Below are 20,674 nucleotides of genomic sequence, written 5' to 3' on the forward strand. Positions count from 1 at the left end.
AATAATTGAAATTTTCTGATTTTTTAAAAAAACATCAGTTGGTGATTTTCCTTAGAGAACACTTTAAGCGCTACACCTATCTTTAAAAATTAAAATAAAAAAGTTAAAAGCTTACATTATTTTTAACTCTAAATCACTTTTTTTCAAAAGATTTCTTTCACTTATAAATACTTGCTATCATTATAATTAAAATAAAATGATAGTTTTTATATTAGAAGCTTAGTCTAATTTGAAATAATCTCAATTTTTCTCGTGTTTAGTCTTTTCATTGCGCAATATTATCAATACGTGAATCATAGATGACGTTTGTTCCCCCCAGAATAATATGGATGTCAGATCCTTCCAGATAATACTGTAAATATAGACTTATCATCCTCTTACAGTGGCAACTATTTGAATAAATAATGTAATTATTTGGTTGAATACATTCAAATAATTTGCACAGCCCTATTTTTAAATCATTCTACCAATATTCAGGGGTACTAGGATTGGGATAAGACACTGATGGTGGAGCAGCCGCAAAGGTAAGGGAGCGGTCCGCCGGCCCGCCGGGCGTAACCGCAAGTCACAAGACCTGACCAGGGCTGTACATAACGATATTTTTTTCATCAGTCAAGTTGACTAGTTAGCCCCTGGATTTAGATTTCTTTAGTAGTAAAGACAATTCTTTTACTAGTCAAAAGGGAATTCCACATTTTTATTTCTTTCAGTAGTCTCTAGTCAGGGCTTTTCTTTTACTAGACAATTGAAATGTCAAATGCATTGACTAGTGCCTTATCACGGGTTAAGGCCAAATTTTGGAGTGCGTGCAGTGCTTTAATAATCCAAATTTTTGTTTTCAAAATTGCCGTACTATTTGACAATCTGGTATCTTTTGTCAATGCACTGAACCCGTTCTTCACGTCATTCTGCATTCAGCATATTTTGAGTCATAATCGTGATTTCTCAATATTTTGGGATAATGACGTTAGTCTCGCGTAGCTCGATTTATTTTAACTAATTTTCCGATACACCCCATTCTCTTGAAGTTACTTTAAAGACAATACAAGGTTTAAAATTTATTTTAAAATTGTTGAGAAGGAAAAACCCTAAAGTATTAGATTTAAATAAAATTAAATTAGAGTAAAATTTAACCATAAATATAATATACAAAAACCATCTGCCAGTTTAATTATATAAATTCCTGAAAACCGAAAGAATGGCGACGTTTATCGCTATACCATTGAAGAAAACTTCGGAACTAGATATTGTCAAACCTCTTAAAAATTTCATTAGTTCGTATTATAGTTCAGCTGATGAACCTATAGATTGTAATGATGCCTTAGTCGAACTAAATAAACTACGTATGAATTCTACATGGCGTACTTTAGACAAGCATGAAAGTTCCTTAGAAGTCATGTTTAGGTAAGTTTTAACATTACTATTTTCTAGTAACATTTTTTTTTTTTCGTCCTGAGTTGTGAATTGATAACTTGTATGTTGTTGTATTTTTAGATATTATGATCAATTATGTGCTCTGGAAATGAAATGTCCGCCAAGCGATATTCAGGTTAGTTTTGCAATTTTTCAAGCCTCTTAAAGCAAGTCTCCGATGTGGTTTTTGTTTAAACAAATGCCGTTAAAACTTTACTTTAGCTCGCGCATTCTAAATACACCTAGTTTTTCCAATAAATATCATTTCTTGGAGGTTAATTATATGATAATTAATTACATTTAAGTCGCGGCAGAAAAACCACCTGACCGGTTCCTTCTTCCTAGCCACCAAATACCATAAAATATCTAAAAATATAACCTAACCTAACCTATAATATGAAGGGTAAAATATAGAAAAACATGGAAAATATATATTTTAATTAATTTCCGCACCTTAATTTTAACAAATTATCCTATAATTAACCTTGAATAAATAATATTTATATAAAAAACTGTATTTTGAATGTGTGAGCTAATGTAAAGTTTAGCCCAAATGCCACTAAATGCTCCCATAGTCGACTGTCGACTGTCAAGAGCAATGAGATAGATAGAGTTACAATTCAAATCGGCTTTCCGCGAAACACATTGCTTTTATTAAGCACGGTTATCAAAACATAACAGCGCCATCTGTGAGCCTCTAACGGAACTAATTAAAACTTTTACTTATTGCTTATTTGCAATCAGAAACATCGTTATTATTTTTATTACATCTATTTATTAGATTAAAAAGGACTAGATTTTTTATTATTTAACTCTCGTATTTTATTTAACACGTTTAAAAAACTATCTTGACAGCTTGTTACACACATTATAGCAGCAGACGGTAATAAAAAAATTTCTTCCAGTGATTAATAGGTGGCGCCACCCGTATTTGATAAAGATTCACGCTCGATAAAAAATGTATCGCGAAACGTCGATCTCGAGATTTCACATTGTGACTCTAGGTTTAATACATATATTCTATCTCATTGGTCGAGAGATGAACTTCTCAGGCCTGCAAAGCTTAGCAAAGGCTTAGCTAGTTTAGCTCCACTTTCGTGTTTTAACGAGTTCTGATTGGTTCCTGCCTTTGGAGCCTTTAGTTTTGCTTTAAGAAACAAGGCTATTTTGGCGGAGCAGTGTGCTCTTTTAAAGGAATATAATGTATGTTGTTTCTTATAGATATCTTTTAAATGGAGGGACGCTTTTGATAAAGGATCTTTGTTTGGTGGTTACAGTAGTTTGTGTAAGTTAATTATCCTTTTAGGTTGTTTACAGAGTGCTATCAGAAGCGCCAGTGTGACGTCACGCATGCTATTTTCCCATAAAGAAAGAACGGTAACTGTCATGGCCGCCCATTCCAAAGGCAGGCTCGTGACGTTTAATTTTGGCTCTGACGTCACAACTGAAAGCACTCTATACCTATTGGCTCACCATCGCCCGCCAGGGGTTTATTGCTTCTACCATAAATTCATAAGATATATTGTACATAAGTATTTCACTGGTTACAAACTGGAGCTTGTCATGAAGTTACGTAGCTCACAGATTCTCGTAAAGCGACGCCTGGTGAAGCGCTGTCAAAGGCTTAGTGCAGACTAAAAAATTAACAGAGTGTAGTCAATTCTCAATTGTCATTCTTGAACTAGCTCGAGCTGTAAGTCTCTAGCATTACGAGTGTCATACTCATGGAACATATCTTATAAACATATACTTCTACAATAGGGACTTGGCAGTACTACGTCATGCAACGTCAGGCTACCTTCCACTAGTGCTAAAAAACATACCAGGAGGAGGGGCTTATATAGCTTTCATAGGGACTTGGCAATTCGGGCTTAACTCCGCCCCCAGCGCCATTATGGTATGTTTTTTTAACAGAATGAAAGCTATATAAGCCCCTCCTCCTGGTATGTTTTTTAGCACTAGTGGAAGGTAGCCTGACGTTGCGTGACGTAGTACTGCCAAGTCCCTATTCTGTTAAAAAAACATACCATAATGGCGCTGGGGGCGGAGTTAAGCCTGAAATGCCAAGCCCCTATTTTGAAACTAGTTTTCATTGGCAACAAAGTAAATTGTCAAGTTAAGTTGACGCAAATCAAGTTTTTCTCAAGAACATTGAAAAAATGAAGTGATTTTTTTATCGCTTGTTCTAATTATAAGTCCAATCTGAATAGTGGAACATCCAGGAAATACCTCCAAATTTTTAAATTCAAATGAGATGTGGTTTTTTAGCTATTTTCAAATTAGCACCTCTGACCAATCGCGTAACGCCGGCCCTGTCTGCTTGTTAACTAAATTCGGCATAATTTTGTTTTCTAGCAATTTCATCTATTGCTTTTGAGAAAACTTGTATTCTCTTTAATATTGCGGCGATGCAAACGCAAATTGCCGCTAGTCAAGGAGCTGAGATTGGTAATGACGAGTCCTTAAAATCAGCTGCGAAATATTTTCAAGTGAGTTAGTTAGATCAAATGCTTGAAAATAGATAAGTAATATTAAGCCTAATTCATTGATTGCTGACCTGTTTTGTTTTGTAGCAAGCCAGTGGTATTTTTCACCATTTGAAAAACAACGTTATGTCCAGTTTACAACAAGATCCCACACCCGATCTTCACCCAGATACGTTAAGCGCTTTGCAGTCTCTGATGTTGGCTCAAGCTCAAGAAAGTTACTTCCATAAAGCTTCCGCTGGTAAGTTTAAAAGTAGTTCAAGGTTTACCCCTAGTTTTGGGATTAATACCTGGAAAATGATGTTATGTTACCTGAACAGGGTTCATACAAACCTGGAAAACAGGGAAAACCTGGAAAAATCAGGGAAATAAATAGTTGACAAAAATCTCAGGGAGAATTTAGGGAAATTTAGAATTTTTAGTAAAATTCTGGGAAATTTAGAATTTTTAGTAAAATTCAGGGAAATTTAGAATTTTTAGTAAAATCAGAAGGGGATAATAGAAGAAGGATGCCACTCTGTATCCTCTTAATGCTTTAGTTATGTAACGTTATTCTTCCCAGGCTCACCCTTTTAGTTTGCTTTCCCGCTCATCAAACTACAAATGGGCATCGCACCGTAAGGTGAATTCTATAGTTGTTTGGCACTAAATCCCCAGAAATCATCCCACAAACCTCGTCATGACGTGGGACAAAATGCACAAGCGCGTCTTGCCAAATATTTAAACGCTAATAGAGTAATGATGAGGGAACTATTTATCGTGTATGTGATTCGGTTTAGTAACCTTGCTCCAAATGTTCCGATGTTGGGAAGAGTGACGTTACACTAACCCCGCTTTGTGGTACACTTCTCTCGAAGAGAAGTATTATATACTTCTGGTAAAATTCAGGGAAATTTAGAATTTTTAGTAAAATTCAGGGAAATTTAGAATTTTTAGTAAAATTCAGGGAAATTTAGAATTTTTAGTAAAATTCAGGGAAATTTTCGAATTATTAGTAAAATTCAGGGAAATTTAGAATTTTTAGTAAAATTCAGGGAAATTTAGAATTTTTAGTAAAATTCAGGGAAATTTAGAATTTTTAGTAAAATTCAGGGAAATTTTGAATTTTTAGTAAAATTCAGGGAAATTTTGAATTTTTAGTAAAATTCTGGGAAATTTAGAATTTTTAGTAAAATTCAGGGAAATTTAGAATTTTTAGTAAAATTCAGGGAAATTTTAGAATTTTTAGTAAAATTCAGGGAAATTTTGAATTTTTAGTAAAATTCAGGGAAATTTAGAATTTTTAGTAAAATTCAGGGAAATCAGGGAAATTTGCGTCAAACAGGGGCCGAGTAATTAAGCAAAATGTTCAATATAACAGATCCTCCATAGGATTAACATTACACTATACTTTGAAGGCTCATAACTCTGGTTCTACTGGTGATACGGGGATGTCCTTTGATTATGTTATAGTCATATTTGCCCCCCCCCTCCTTCGTTACCATTTGCTCTCTACACGGGAAAAATCAGGGAAGTATATGCAGGGCCGGAAATAAGAAAATATTCTTATAGGACATGTGTCCAGTGACGTCCCCTTTGACTGGAAAAATTATAGGACATTGTCCACTGGAGTGAGCAAAAATACTGTCGCATCTTCATAGTCAAACCATCAAAATTCAAAGCTAAGGAAAATTTATTGGTCAAAATGTACAGTGATCATTTATGGGACATTTTAAAATTTTATTGGACAATGTACAGTGATCATTTATGGGACATTTTAAAATTTTATTGGACAATGTACAGTGATCATTTATGGGACATTTTAAAATTTTATTGGACAATGTCCAGTGTCCTGTGCTTATTTCTGGCCCTGTATATTAGGAAAAGCCTGGAAATCTCAGGGAAATTTGTTTTCCAAAAGTTGTATGAACCCTGCTGAACTTTTTCTTTAAAAAACATACTTCACAAACACGTGTTCATTTTTTAATCGAACTGTTAGTGAATGATAATTAACACATTGCACATTGCCTTAATTTATTTTTTTAAGATAAAATGAAGGATGCTATAATTGCCAAAGTTGCTTCGCAATGCGACGAATTGTACACTGATGCCCTGAAGCTAATGCAGAAAGAAAGTGTCAAGTTACTTTGGGAAAAGGTATACCTTAATTAACTTAATCATTGAATCAAATTTAGAGGAAAGGACCACGCCCACTTTTTAATGTTAATTTTAAATCAAATTCCATGATATGAGGGTCTAAAATTTGATAGTAGTTTGTGAGTTTTGATTAATTTTAGTTAATTATAAATAGGGACTTGGCAATTCAGGCTTAACTCCGCCCCCAGCGCCATTATGGTAGGTTTTTTTAACATAATGAAAGCTATATAAGCCCCTCCTCCTTGTATGTTTTTTAGCACTAGTGGAAGGTAGCGTGACGTTGCATGACGTACTATTGCCAAGTCCCTATTTAAAACCAAATTAAAAATGGAATGATATGAAGCGCCATTGCGGATTTTTTAAAAACTGTGACGTTGTAATTTGACTATTTATTCGTCAACGTCATTTCGCTGTCACATGATGGCGCTATTGCTGTATTAGTAGTTTTTTTAGAAAGGTATGCGAGTGTAAGATTTGAGATTATTTTTGAAGCAGCGTTTTCCGCATCAGTCTGCGGTTTTATAAAGAACCAAATAGACATAGACAACCAGTGTCATGTTTGTATACTCTATTTAGGATTGGTTGTCGACGGTTGCTGGTAAACAAGGAGCTTTTAACGCAATTGCGCAGTACCATCAATCTCTAGTGTGCAAGAGCGCCAAAGACGTGGGAGAGGAATTGTGTCGATTACAATGCGCGCTTGATACGATTAAAATTGCCGAACAAAGAGCTGGCTATACCTTTGGTTTCAAGGTAAATTATTACATTTTCAAAGGAAAGTTGAATTATTATTTTTATTGGAAAGTTAATTTAGAATAACAATTAATTGTTCAAATTGTAGGTAACCATGTATCAATATATTAAAGGGAGGGTGAAGTGGAAAATCAAGTGATTTTTTATCGATTATTCTACTAATTATAGGACCAGTCTGCACAGTCAAACATTCAGGAAATACCAGCTCCGAATGATTTAAAAATTCAAATTAGGTTCAGATTTTAAGGATAATTTTAAACAAGGACTCCCGACCAATCGCGTAACGCCCTGCCTTCTTGTTAACAAAATTCCCGTGGCACGTTCCGTGTTGAATGAAATTTATCACGAGATTTGATAAAATTTGCGCGTGATGTCACAATCGTGGCGCGAGACATGGAGCGTGCCACGAGAATTTTGTTAATAAAAATTCAGGGCATTACGCGATTGGTCGGCAGTCCTTGTTTAAAATTATCCTTAAAGTCTGAACCTAATTTGAAATTTAAAATCATTCATAAGTATTTCCTGAATGTTTGACTATGCAGAATGGTCTTATAGTTAGTAGAAGAATCGATAGAAAATCACTTGATTTTCCACTTCACCCTCCCTTTAAAGGAAAAGTTCAGGTAACGTGACATTATACCTTAAAAGAACGGGCTTTTTCTAAATATAATAGGAAAAATGTTAAATCAAAAATAAGTGATCTCTTATTACGAAATAATTAGCATTTAATTAGTCTTAAAAATGTGGACTGCTGTGTTGTCATTGGTTTAGTGGCGTCTGCTAAATAGAACCACTTACCCCTACCTACCTGTTAGAATTCAACCAATCCCGTAGGGGTAAGTGGTTCGGGCTAGCAAACGCCACTCACTAAATCAATGGCGTGTGGCGCAGTAGTCCTTTTTTTAAGCCTAATTAAATGCTAATTATTTTGAAATAAGAGATTATTAATTTTTTTTTTAATGTTTTAATGTTTAGAAAAAGGCCGTTATTTTAAGGTATCATACCTGAATTTAAGTTTCGTTAGAAGACATTAGGCCTTATCATTTTCAAAGGTGACGACAGAGGGCAGCTCGCGTCATTCAAAATCTAGCAATTTTATTTAATTATCATTATATTTCATTATCTTATTTAAATTTAAGGGTCCATCCATAAATAACTCCAATCATTAGTTTTAAACTGTGGCCCTTAAATTTTTAGGATTACATGAATAAAATCACTAGAAATTACGATGAAGCCAAAAAGGACAATGATTTTATATACCACGCTAGAATACCTGACATCAAAAATGTTGCTCCTATTGGCAAGGCTCCACTTGCTAAACCAATTCCTCTGCCTGAAAAATTCAGCAGCAATTCTCAAGGTATTTACCCTTTTATCACTCAATTATGGGGGGGGGGGGACCTTTAGCGGAAGGGTATGCGAATTTACAATTTCATATCATATTTTACCACGAAAGTGGTATTATGTAATGTTACATTTTCGAGTCTCTACTTTCAAAATATCAAGTTTTTAATATAATTGAACCAAGTTTCTATTTTTAAAATCCATTGAAAAATCACGAAAACTCAGTTTCGATATTTCAACAATTTTGTCTTGTCGAGCTTGTTCGCACGTTTGATGACATCACTATGACGTGAGGGGGAAAAAAGCGCGGGAATCCTATACGCACGAGGTATAGGCGTCTCGAGCTTCTCGCCAGTCTAAACTCTGGGTCTGATAGCGGAGAGAGTGGCACCATCTCACGTGAAAAATAATATCTGTGACGTCATAGTACGGGGAAACGTTTTAGCCTTTCTTAAAAAGAGGATTTGAAATAATTTCATATGAAGCATTTTTAAATGCATATTGCGGCCAAATAAGCAGCAGAAATGGGAGAATTAAAAGCTTGATATTTTTGAATTCGCAGAAATTAATTCTATCTTTTGTTATATAAATCAGAGGTTTTTCAAACGAAGGTTCTCATTCCCTTTAAATTCTCGTTTTAAAATTTTTAGACCAATCTTATTTCTATTTTTAGACCTTTTTGGTGCACTCCTACCCATAGCAGTTCAACAAGCTTTGCAAACCTACGAACTTCGCAAATCCGAGATAGTCAATGGTGAAATTGCTAAATTAAGAGACGCAACTCAAGTTCTTAATGGGTGAGTTGAACTTAGTTGCCACTTTAGAGAATGAGACATTTTTTTTTATTATTTTTTTTTTCATAAACTTAAGAGAATTTTATGGGAATTTAAAACATTTTACTAAAAGTTGGGAAATTTTGCAAAAAGGTGGAAATTTCTTGGTTTATGAAAATTGAAATATTTTCAACATTACAATAAATGTGCCATGGGTAGTTAATTTATAAGAATATTGTGCTTAAAAATATACTTCACATTGACAATTTTTGACCTTCTAAAATGGTCAGGGGAATAAGTACAGGAAATGATCAGGGAAAACGCGCAGGAAATGGTCAGGGAAAACGCGCAGGAAATGGTCAGGGAAAACGCGCAGGAAATGGTCAGGGAAAACGCGCAGGAAATGGTCAGGGAAAACGCGCAGGAAATGGTCAGGCAAAACGCGCAGGAAATGGTCAGGCAAAACGCGCAGGAAATGGTCAGGGGAAAAGGCGCAGGAAATGGTCAGGGGAAAAAGGCGCAGGAAATGGTCAGGGGAAAAAGGCGCAGGAAATGGTCAGGGGAAAAAGGCGCAGGAAATGGTCAGGGGAAACGCGCAGGAAATGGTCAGGGGAAAAGGCGCAGGAAATGGTCAGGGGAAAAGGCGCAGGAAATAGTCAGGGAAAAGGCGCAGGAAATGGTCAGGGAAAAGGCGCAGGAAATGGTCAGGGAAAAGGCGCAGGAAATGGTCAGGGAAAAGGCGCAGGAAATGGTCAGGGAAAACGCGCAGGAAATGATCAGGGAAAAGGCGCAGGAAATAGTCGGGACATACTTTAATTTCTGTGTTAATGCAGATATATTTTATCGCTGAACGATATTTTATCTCTGTTTTTAGGATATTAGCATCGTTGAATCTTCCAGCGGCACTCGAAGATACAACGGGTAATTCTTTGCCACAATCTCTCAGAGAAAAAGCTGATGAAATCAATCAACAAGGAGGAATTCAAACTGTCATTTCCTTGATTCAAGAACTACCATCTTTGCTAACTAGGAATAAAGAAATTTTGGATGAGGTAAGAGCGCTACCGTTATTAAGACAGCGACATCTAGGGGCTGTTCACAAATTACGTGAAATCGTGTCGGGAGGCGATGAATTATGAAAATATTATTTATCAAATTAAGGCTAGATTGTTTACGCCACTATTATGTTTTATTTTTTTAGTAAAATAGCTTGAAAACTTATTCTAAGTTACCTTGAAACATTTGCGATTTTGACTGGTTTTTTTTTTTTTTTTTCATTTAATGGTAAAAGGTTTGTTATCGTGGGATTATTGTAACTCTAAAAAAAACCTTACTCCCTAATGGTATTGCATTACTTAATTAAAATTGGCATAAACTTAAGTTGCTAAGTTCCTACAATATTCGGACTTTTTTTATTGTAATCCTCGATTCGACAGGGTTCGTATGGAACCTGGATAAGTCAGGGATTTGGAAAATGGGGAAAAAGTCAGGGGTAAATCAAGGATTTGAAGTTTTTTCCGTGAAAAGTCAGGGGTTTCGTTTGGTATAGCAAACCATGCTTTGAGCAATGATAAATATGGGCCAGGTGTAATTATGAAATGGACTCTGGTAAACCCCTTAAAATGGTCCCAGGGATATTGCTAAAATTTGGTCAGAGATAACCTGGAAAAGTAAATGATTTTCAATACAAAAATTTCGTCCGAACCAATTCAATCTACAAATTGAGCCCTTTTAAAAGGAATTTGAGCCACCCAAAAATTTGTTACAAAATATTAAAGAAAGTGCGTTCACATTGACCACCAGTACCAACCCTAAGTAGAATTTATGTTCGTCATATGTTACAGTCGGATCGGTTGTTACTTGACGAAGAAGAAGCTGACAAGCACCTGAGAGAACAGTTTAAAGAAAGGTGGAGACGAACTCCATCGGACAAACTGAACGCTCCTTTAAAAGCAGTTAGCGCCGAATATAGAAGGAAAATTAATACTGCCGTAAATGCTGACCAAATTGTTCAACAAAAATTTAACCACCACAAAGACAAGATTGCCTTACTAAGCAAACCGATGGAAGAGTTGCAGGCGGCCCTTCCATCTGGAAGTCCAGTTGTCCTCTCGTCCTGCGTTGAGGAACTGAAACGTCTCATGACGGAAGTGGAACAGCTCAAGAATGAACGAGAATCTCTTGAAGTAGAGTTCAAAAGCGCCGCGACTGATATGAGTAAGTTTTAGCCTAGTTTTTGATAGTTTCTAAAATTTCAATTGCTTGTGGACAGGGTTCGTACGGAATCTGGAAAACCTGGATAGGTCAGGGATTTGGAAAATGAGTGGGAAGAGTCGGGGATTTGGAAAATGAGTGGGAAAAGTCGGGGGTTCGGAAAATGAGTGGGAAAAGTCGGGGATTTGGAAAATGAGTGGGAAAAGTCGGGGATTTGGAAAATGAGTGGGAAAAGTCGGGGATTTGGAAAATGAGTTGGAAAAGTCGGGGATTTGGAATATTAGTGGGAAAAGTCGGGGATTTGGAATATTAGTGGGAAAAGTCGGGGATTTGGAATATTAGTGGGAAAAGTCGGGGATTTGGAAAATTAGTGGGAAAAGTCGGGGATTTGGAAAATTAGTGGGAAAAGTCGGATTTGGAAAATTAGTGGGAAAAGTCGGGGATTTGGAAAATTAGTGGGAAAAGTCGGGGATTTGGAAAATGAGTGGGAAAAATCGGGGATTTGGAAAATGAGTGGGAAAAGTCGGGGATTTAAAGTTTCTTCCTAAAAAGTCGGGGATTTCGTTTTTATATGTCAAACCATGGTTTGAGCAATGCTATATATGGGCCAAGTGTCATCATGAAGTGGGCTAAATTTGGTCAGGGATAAGCTGGAAAAGTCAGGGATTTTCAAGATAGAAATTTCGTGAAAACCCTAGTGGGGGAAAATAGAAACTTTTTTGTTGATAATTTTTTTATTCATGTTTTGCTTTGTTCTAGAGAGTCAATTCTTATCAGCACTATCGGCTGACGGTGCCATAAACGAAGCTGCCCTATCTGTTGAATATTTAGGTGAAACATATGGGCCCTTACAAAAGCGTGTTAGGGATAACTGCTCGCAACAAGAAAGGCTTCTAGCAGAAATTCAAGTATGTTGGTATTATAAACCTAAAACCATCAAACACAGGCTGACTAGTATCATAAGTTTATAATGCATGATGATACACACACATATATATATATATATATACTATATTTAAAAGTATATATAGCCAGTAGAGGGCGCTAATAAATTGAAAAAATTGGTTCCACCTCTTAGTATGAGAATTATAAGTTTAACTTACCTTGTTTTGAAGTTCTTGTTCTTGAATTGGTTCCATAGCAAATATCGCCACCAGGATTGCCTCAACCTACATTTTCTTATTGTTATGTTTATATTTAACAATAGTGTTTTATTCTCTCCAGAGATTGAACTCGGAATTTTGTCAAGAGAAGAACGCGTCTGGTAATGCGGCCGAAAGAGAAGCCATGTTGAGAGATTTGGCCGCAGCCCATAACGTCTTTATTGAACTGGTTGAAAATTTGAAGGAGGGAACAAAGGTATGCCATTAATCAATACTTAATTTAGATTAATTTTTTTACAGAGTGCCAATTAAATCGCATTATAGGCTAGGCTTAAAATATAGAGTTATAAAGGATACGAAATGAAATTATAGGAGAGTATAGAGTAGGTCCAAAAATTCGGAATATTATAGGAATTATAGGACTGCGGGTCTAACAATATATGCATCTTTCTAAACTGGTTCATTTATGAGACACGCTATTCTAAAACTAAATTTTGTATTTCAGTTTTACAGTGACTTGACGGAACTGCTCCTTAGCCATCAAAACAAAATTTCGGATTTCTGTTTTGCCCGAAAAACTGAAAAGGAAGAATTGCATCGAGAACTGCAACAGAGTATTGCTAATCAGCCACCTAAGCCAGCACCACCGGCCCCTACTCATCATGAAGCTCTCAATCCAGCCGGTATGGCGATTTTCTTTTAATAATCATACGTATTGCGTATCAAGTGTGAGGTAATGCTACATGTTCGGAATATTGAGGATAAGGCAGTGCACCTTTAGGGTATTTACGTGGTTTGCCTAACATTGTGAGAGAACTAATCTAAGACTAATTAAATTCAGCCAAGAAACCCACACCGAGTAGACCACCTCCGCCATCTTCTGCTCCTCAAGCCACACCTAACTATCCGGCACCAGCTGCGCCTCCAACATCAGCGCCACCCAATTACGCTTATCCCGGAGCTCCAGCGCCTCAATTAGCTGGTCAACTTCCGTATCCAGTTCACTATCAACAGTATCCGCAATACCCACCTGTTCCCATGCCCTCGGGTTACAACCCCTACGGACAACCACCTATGCAACAACAACAGCAACAACCCCAACAACCTCCAATGCAACAACAGCAGTATCAGCAACCAGGTATGTATATAATGAGAAAAAACCAAGTGGTCAAGCTAAAATGTTACCGTCATTAGTTATAAAGCAAGCGATAACTTATCGGCCAGCTTAACCTCTTAACCTATTGATATCAACCACGCAGTTTAGTCAAATCCGATAACAAATAGACCCTTTTCAAATGGGGGAGCATGGATTAACTAACCCTAGGGATCGTTCGTTCCCCCAAAAAGATAAAGCATGCATGTTCCAAACGCCTCCTAGCAGCAGCTACTATCCCTAACAGGAAGTTATAAGAAAATTGGACCAAATATCACGTGTCCTATGACGTCAAAATTGAAACACTGCCTAAATTGGGCAAAAACGATTTATTTTTTGGCGAGAGATGGCGCTATATCTACATCCGTTTTGGTCCAATAAATTGGGGGAATGAAGAGGGGAATCAAGGAATAATTCGGAACATGCAGTTGGCGATAGCATTACATGGGAAAAACGGTTAGTGAACAATCCCTAGCGTTAGTTAATCTATGGGGGGAGGGGGGCAGTAACGTCTCCTTGATATAGGGTTGAAACTCAACATTCGTCTGTGGATCCAAAGACATTATATAGGGCTTCGGTCCATCCCCAGACTTTATTTTACTCCGACTTTTGAAAATGGTCTATTCCATAAAAAAATTCAGAAAATTAAAAAAAAAGAATAATTTTAATTGCTTTTTTTCAGGTCAAGGTTTCAACCCTTACATGCAGTATCCTCAGGCACCACCTAATTATTATGGTGGCTACCCGCAACAACAGTGGCGTTAAAAATTTACAGGAGTTAATGAAAAAAATTTCTACACCCAAAATTTTCCCGTTTATCAGCGATTACAAATTAAAAACGAATCCAAAAATATCTTAGCTTTTTATTACAATGTTATAGTTAATAGAAACTTTCATATTTAATCTTTATTTTATGAATTCATTAATTTCGAATGGTCAAATTGAGTGAAATTTTATTTCCGGCGAAAAATATTTATTCGTTAGGTTTCTTTTGGTCAAATGTTTAAATGATTGTGTAATTTCTTTTTAAAAAGATTAAAATTCTACAAATATTTCTATTCCTTGATTTATTTGTAATCATTTTTGTTTCATTAATTGCTGATACTGTAAATACAAACATTAAGCGACATAATTAAAATTAAGACTATTTTGATGTTTCTGTTCATTTTTCGCTACTTAATGAATATCCAACCCTTTCATGAAGTGGAAAGGAAATTTCTTACCAACCTTCACAAAGTACTGCAACGGCTGAGCCGCCCCCCTCCCCTCCCCGAGCCGTTGCAGACGACGAAGAACTGAAAATTGCACATCACGACTTTTGGGAATATGTTCAGCCCTCCGCCGTTAACGTCACCTCCTTCCTTCTTCTCCCCCTTGCCAGAAACTGAGCCCAAAAGCAAGCCAAAAGTAACACCGCGGGTTCTAGAGAAAGGTTTAGTTTAGGGATGTAAACCTCCCGAAAAAAAGCCTGTTTCCGGTTAACAGATTAATTTAAATGGCAGGTTTAAAAGATCCAAAAGAAAACCGGTTTTTATTGCTGTTTATGATAAGTGTTAAAAATGCTATACTCCAACGTATACTCAAAGACCGAATATTAGTACCAACAGTGAATAGGCTACTACGTAGTATGGTAGTAGCCTATTCACTTTTGTTAGTATTTTTTTTTTTGCTCCGTTTTGCATGACGAGCTAGGGCTTCATACAAAGCCTTAAGCTCCAGATTCAAGGGGATAAACTAAAGACTTAAAACGTTTTTGATAGTCAGTTTTAATTGGGCAATCGAACCTAGGGAAACTACTTCATCAGGGAGTTCCAAACGGGAATAGTTGTCCTGAATAAAGAGTGCTTTAGTCGGTCTTTGCGGGATGGTGGGAGAAAGAGTTGGCGACCGTGGCCACGGGTATAGTGCGTGTGAAGGGGGGAGACAAAGTAGGTCTGATCGGAGGAGTGGAGGACACGAAAGAGGCTGATTAGATCCATGTAGGTGCGCCGACTGGACAGGGGGCCCAACCGAGGGAAGTGAGTGCTTTCGCGAGGTAAGTTGCGTAGAGACTTTGGAATTTTTGAAGCCCGACCATGCACGTCGTTAAGGAGTTTTAAATCACCACTAGAGGAGGGGTTCCAGAGTTGGCACCCAAATTCAAGGGTCGGACGAACGACGAACATAGCAGTTAAAAAGACGCGTAAGAAATCGGTGGGAGAGATTAGGAAAATTGGCTTTGATGGTCGCGAGTAGCCCATTGGCGCGACTACATGTCCTTGTAATAAGGGTGTCGAATTTAGGGTTATGGGGAACTTGCACACCAAAATCCCGACATTCGTTTACCCGACGTATATTTTGGCCACTAAGGTAGTATGGAGAGGGTAAGTCTTCATCAGCTTTCGTACGGTGAATGGTTAGCAACAAGGACTTTTGGCTGTTAAAAGAGAGACCGTTACGTGAGGTCCATGCTTCAAGCCGGTTGAGGTTGGACGAGGGTCTGTACATCTTCATAAGAGTGGATCACACGAGGCACAAATTATGGCGAATCCCACTTACTGCTCTCGGAGCGCTCCCATGGAGCAATAAATATATGAGACCCTGATTTAGCAAAAACAGTCTTTAACGAAGCCGAGAACTACTTCTCCCATTTATATGGCTCCATGGGAGTGCTCCGCGAGCAGTCAGTGGAAATCGCTATTAGAGGATAAATGAGAGGGGAGGTCGTTTATTAAAATAAGGACCAGGAGAGGGTCAAGAACGCTACCCTGAGGGAGGCCACTAGTTACTGGTAGGAAAGAGCTAAGGGATTCGTCAACGCGGACTGACTGAGTCCGGGCAAGTAAGTAGGCCTTAATCCACTGGTAGATATTGTTATTTACATCCTAAACACTAAGTTTGGCCAACAAACGCTGATGGGGAACCGAGTCAAAGGCCTTAGCTATGTCTTGGTAAATGACGGCAACCCTATGTCCCTCATCAAAAGCTGAAAGCCACGTAGAAAAAGCCGAAAGGAGGTTTGACTCAACAGATCTGTTGTTAAGAAAACCATGTTGGAACTTTCTTAGATGGGGGTTATATACTGCAAGAGTAAGTGGGGCGTACGGAGGCACTTTTCAAGGACCTTGCAAACCGTTGACGTTAAGCTTATGGGTCTGCAATTGATGGCATCGGTTTTGCTACCTTACCTTTGTATATGGGTGTGACGTGTTTTTTTATATTTAAATTATCCAAATAATAAAACTATATCTTATTAATCATTATTTTTTTAAACTCCCAGACATAAAGATCTGTTTTATTTTAAAGTAAACTTTAGTGTGATTATTTTTTTTTGAGGTTATCAAGGTAATTTGGGTGGGCATTAATACGTCTTGCATCAATTAGAACCTTTTTTTAATGTATACATTTCCATGTCAAAATACAATTTTCCAAATAATAAAACTATATCTTATTAATCATTATTTTTTTAAACTAATATATTTAATAACTAACAAAAATAATATATTAACTAATTAAAGAAAAACAAAAATTAACATAAAAAATAAATATAACATTAATCCAAAAAATAGAGTTTGTTAATCTAGATCTTGAATAGACGTCTTTTATAGTCCAACTTGAGAGATAAAACCGGTGTCTTGGTTTATGAGGGTCCAAAAGAGGGTTGAATTTGCCAAGAGCTGAAGCCTCGAAAACTAAAACAACGGCATCCTTGTGTTGAGATTTAACCTAAATTTTATACAGAAACATTCAGTCAAAAATGTACACCTTTTAAAACGAATAATAGTACCAATTGAGAATTACACGTCAATCATTTGCCCACTCGTAACAATGGCATATGTCTTTTACACGGTACTTAAATTCACCGCAAAGTGAACAAAAGTTCCGTGTGCCAAGCAAATGCCGCTGTTCGCTACGAGTGGCAAATCCGATATATTTATGACGCTGCACTAGAACACATTTTCTAACATTTTCTAAAATAATCACAGTCGCGCGTTGTGCAATAGTAATTTAATTGGCCATAGTCGGGCACGTCCTTCAATGTGCCTTCGCAATGCGGACAATAAAGATGCACGTTACGGGGCATAGGGGCATAGCCTCACTTCTTAATGATGTCCACAAAGCTCTCGACGCAGGCCCTAAATTATCACCAAATTTTGAAAAGAAATACATACAAATATATTTATATCAAATATATTACTTACATTTTTTATAATTAAAGCGCTTCAAAGACGGATTAGAATTGATAATAAAAAAATATTTCACCACAATTGTATTATCGCAACTACTCTCTGTACTATTTAAACTGGAACTTATATATAATTTTAAATAAAATTTAATAGATGATAGGCCGCGAATTCAGATTTATGTTTCTTCAAGAGTTGCCATATTTTATACGGTATTAAAATAAAGTTTTCACTTTCTACTATGACTGTTGGTTCTACGTCTCTTCCCCGCGGAGAAACAGTTACTGTTACACCGCTTTTTGTTAGGTGTAAGTTTAAATCGCGTAACATAGCCATATTTTTTTTATAAAATTACTTACAGCACATCACGGTTATTTTTTTTTCAGGAACGAGCAGTGCAGTTTCAAACATTTACTTTCGATTGACTTTCCTAACAAAACTTGGGGGTCTTTATATACCAAAATATCTCCACTTAAAAATTCCATAATAGTACCCTTAAGCGATAGAAATTCTTATACCTAATAATTACTGAAAACGAGAAACCTTCACGCGTGACTTTAAAAGTATAATTAACTACGGATTTAAAAGTTTCACATCATAATCCAAGAACTTTTCACAATGTGCCCACCAAAATCTTTTAACTCAAACGATGTTCAACCGGTTGAGGAATTGTAAGTTATTTTAGCTAGCAAGTTAAAATTATATTTTATTACCGGATCTATTTTATATAGAGCATTGCCTCAACTCTGGGATGTCGAAGATGAAATGGAAGTTGATCCAGTCATTATCCTCGAGGAGGATGATATCCCAGAGGGGATGGAGGAAGAAATAAATGCATTAATCGCCAGCATAGATATTTTCGCCGAAGCTGACGACCCAGATAATATGTCTACAGAATCATCTTCGGACGATATTGAAATGAATGTCGAAGATGTAGAGATTAATATAGGGTAAGCTAAAAACTATTTGTTAATTAACTTTTAATCGAAACTAATAAAGATTTTTTTACAGCGCTATGTGTTCTTATCTTACTCCCTGTCCATCCTGTAACCACTTCCAATTTAATTTTCGTACCTTTTCTCGACCAGTAAATTCAAGAACTATGTCCTTTAAATTACATTACTGCCTGAACCACGACTGTAATCTCTACTATTCTTTAATTTGTCTCAGCTATATGGAAGTATTATTCCACCCAGTTAATATCTATCAAAACAGCACTAACTCTTATTACGTTAACAATGCCCATCTTCCTAAATTCTACTATTACTTTATACAAGAAGACCTTCACGCGACGGATGATGAAATTGATCTAAGTTAAGCTAAAAAACCCTTTTGTTTTTAAAAAAACCGATTTTGACTTACATATTTTTATTATAGTTACATGTATTCTCGAATCACTCCCTGTCCTCGCTGTAAAAACTACTCTCCATGGAACTATTCTCTATCAATACAATACCAAGTTCAAACTACCGACTACAAGCTCTACTTCTGCCATCACGAAGACTGTCCTCTCTATCAATCAATTATTTGCCTCAACCTCTACGAACAGTACTTGCCTATCGACCTTCTTCGCAACTCTAATTTTGCTTCACCTCTCTATCTTAGAAATATACCTAAATATATCCATGAAATTAAAAATGAATAAAATATATAATTTTTTAAGAAAATTTCTCGTCATTTATATGAAACTTAAACATTCTATTAAAAAATTTTCCACTAAATACGAACACTGTAAAACAACCAATGTTTTTCAAGGACCTCTCGAATATCAAAAATTAAAGCTAGGAAAGTTGTTATTTCTTGACAATGCCCAATAATAATTCTTTAAATAGTAGATATCTCGGGGAAAACTACCATTTTCTTTTAACTTTTCATTCGAGAAACAGTCCTTAAAAAAACATGGGTCTGCCTAACGATATCGAGATACCTTCCGAAAACTAGTACGTTATTCTATCTTGCTAGTTTCTTATAGATTTAAAAGATTCGTCTTTTATTCTACAGTTCTCAAATTCCGGCTATCGATATTTTAATTCAAAATGGATTGGTTATAAATGAATTGGAAGGGTTTAGCATCTATCGGTAATTGAAAATCTCTTTCACTATAAATTTAAAAATTAATAGTTATATACATTTTGTAGATATAACCGTTTCTTTTATGAACAAACGCCTTGCTTTTTCTGTTTTTCGTCAGAATATCATCTTGTAACCTATACTCTATTACCTCACAACGAAATTGTTGACGCGTATTATTGCGCTAATTTTAATTGTATCTATCATTTAAAATTATGTTGTTTTTGTTTTTTCAACTATTTTTATTTTCCTTATCGCGGTTATATTGACGATTACAGTATGCGAGTGGTTCAAGCTTTGGGTTTACCATTATTTTTTAATGTTTAAATTATTTTTCTTGTTAATAAAATATACATTTTTTAAAATTCAATTAAGCAGTACGAAATCATTTGCTGAATACTTAAAACACAGAATATTTTTAGGATTACGCAAATTATATTTTTTAAAATTCAATTAAGCAGTACGAAATCATTTGCTGAATACTTAAAACACAGAATATTTTTAGGATTACGCAAATTATTTTCGAATGATTTTAACAGATCGTTTAAATTTAAGGTGCTGCAAAATGCGTGTAAGGTAGATTTATTCTCGCGTTTAACATCACCCAAAAGAATTCGAAAGGTGAGTAACATATTTTTCAAGAAAATTCTTTGATTAATAATAAAGTTAACAAAAACGAATAGTTTTTTGTGATCTTGTCGGGATTGCCGATCATATGCTTGGCGATCTTGTTCACGATAGATCGAACTTGTTTACATTCGATGCTATCTTTAGACGCGAGAAATCTCAATCTTCTTCCATCGCATTGCCAAATATCTTTGTTATCTCTATTTTTTATATCTTTGTACTTGTAAATTTGTATATCGAAATAAAAATCGTCACGCGTTGCCGGTAAAGAAGTAACGTAACTGGCTAAACCTCGCTTAATATCGTATCTAGGGTCAATTCCGGTTTTTTTCGATAGTAGTTTCCTCTTTAACGTTTTTAATTTGTTGTAAAATATCTATTTCTTCCTCATCATCAGAGATATTAAGTTTTCGCTTACCGAGTACCGAAGAAGATGCCA

The 20,674-nt window shown here is 36.1% G+C and overlaps 1 protein-coding gene and 1 long non-coding RNA gene across 2 annotated transcripts; one reads left to right on the forward strand and one right to left on the reverse strand.

Annotated features, from left to right (window-relative positions):
- Positions 1 to 881: 881 nt before the first annotated feature.
- Positions 882 to 14,441, forward strand: ALiX (programmed cell death 6-interacting protein-like protein AliX). The gene is made up of 16 exons (XM_089846578.1): positions 882 to 1,404; positions 1,495 to 1,549; positions 2,635 to 2,698; positions 3,769 to 3,902; positions 3,987 to 4,140; positions 5,926 to 6,035; positions 6,612 to 6,788; positions 7,986 to 8,148; positions 8,806 to 8,929; positions 9,780 to 9,957; positions 10,750 to 11,122; positions 11,879 to 12,027; positions 12,344 to 12,478; positions 12,728 to 12,905; positions 13,064 to 13,360; positions 14,058 to 14,441. Exons 1-16 carry the CDS (start codon positions 1,199 to 1,201, stop codon positions 14,138 to 14,140), a joined length of 2,580 nt encoding a protein of 859 aa, XP_089702704.1. The 5' UTR covers positions 882 to 1,198; the 3' UTR covers positions 14,141 to 14,441.
- A 2,289-nt stretch (positions 14,442 to 16,730) lies between these two features.
- LOC149713161 (uncharacterized) lies at positions 16,731 to 20,053 on the reverse strand. The gene is made up of 2 exons (XR_016370775.1): positions 17,142 to 20,053; positions 16,731 to 17,080 (listed from the first exon to the last, which is right to left on the reverse strand). It is a non-coding gene; the product is annotated as an uncharacterized LOC149713161 (long non-coding RNA).
- Positions 20,054 to 20,674: the final 621 nt, after the last annotated feature.

This window comes from Phalangium opilio, unplaced genomic scaffold (assembly GCF_054372755.1).
Source record: "Phalangium opilio isolate 3A_F unplaced genomic scaffold, DU_Popi_V2 ptg000009l_1, whole genome shotgun sequence".
Classification (NCBI taxonomy): domain Eukaryota; kingdom Metazoa; phylum Arthropoda; class Arachnida; order Opiliones; family Phalangiidae; genus Phalangium; species Phalangium opilio.

Coding starts and splice junctions, on each gene's coding strand:
- ALiX (XM_089846578.1), top strand. CDS start 1,199: ATGGCGACGTTTATCGCTATACCATTGAAGAAAACTTCGGAACTAGAT. Junction 9,958..10,749: donor ATAAAGAAATTTTGGATGAG/GTAAGAGCGCTA, acceptor CATATGTTACAG/TCGGATCGGTTGTTACTTGA. Junction 11,123..11,878: donor AAGCGCCGCGACTGATATGA/GTAAGTTTTAGC, acceptor GCTTTGTTCTAG/AGAGTCAATTCTTATCAGCA.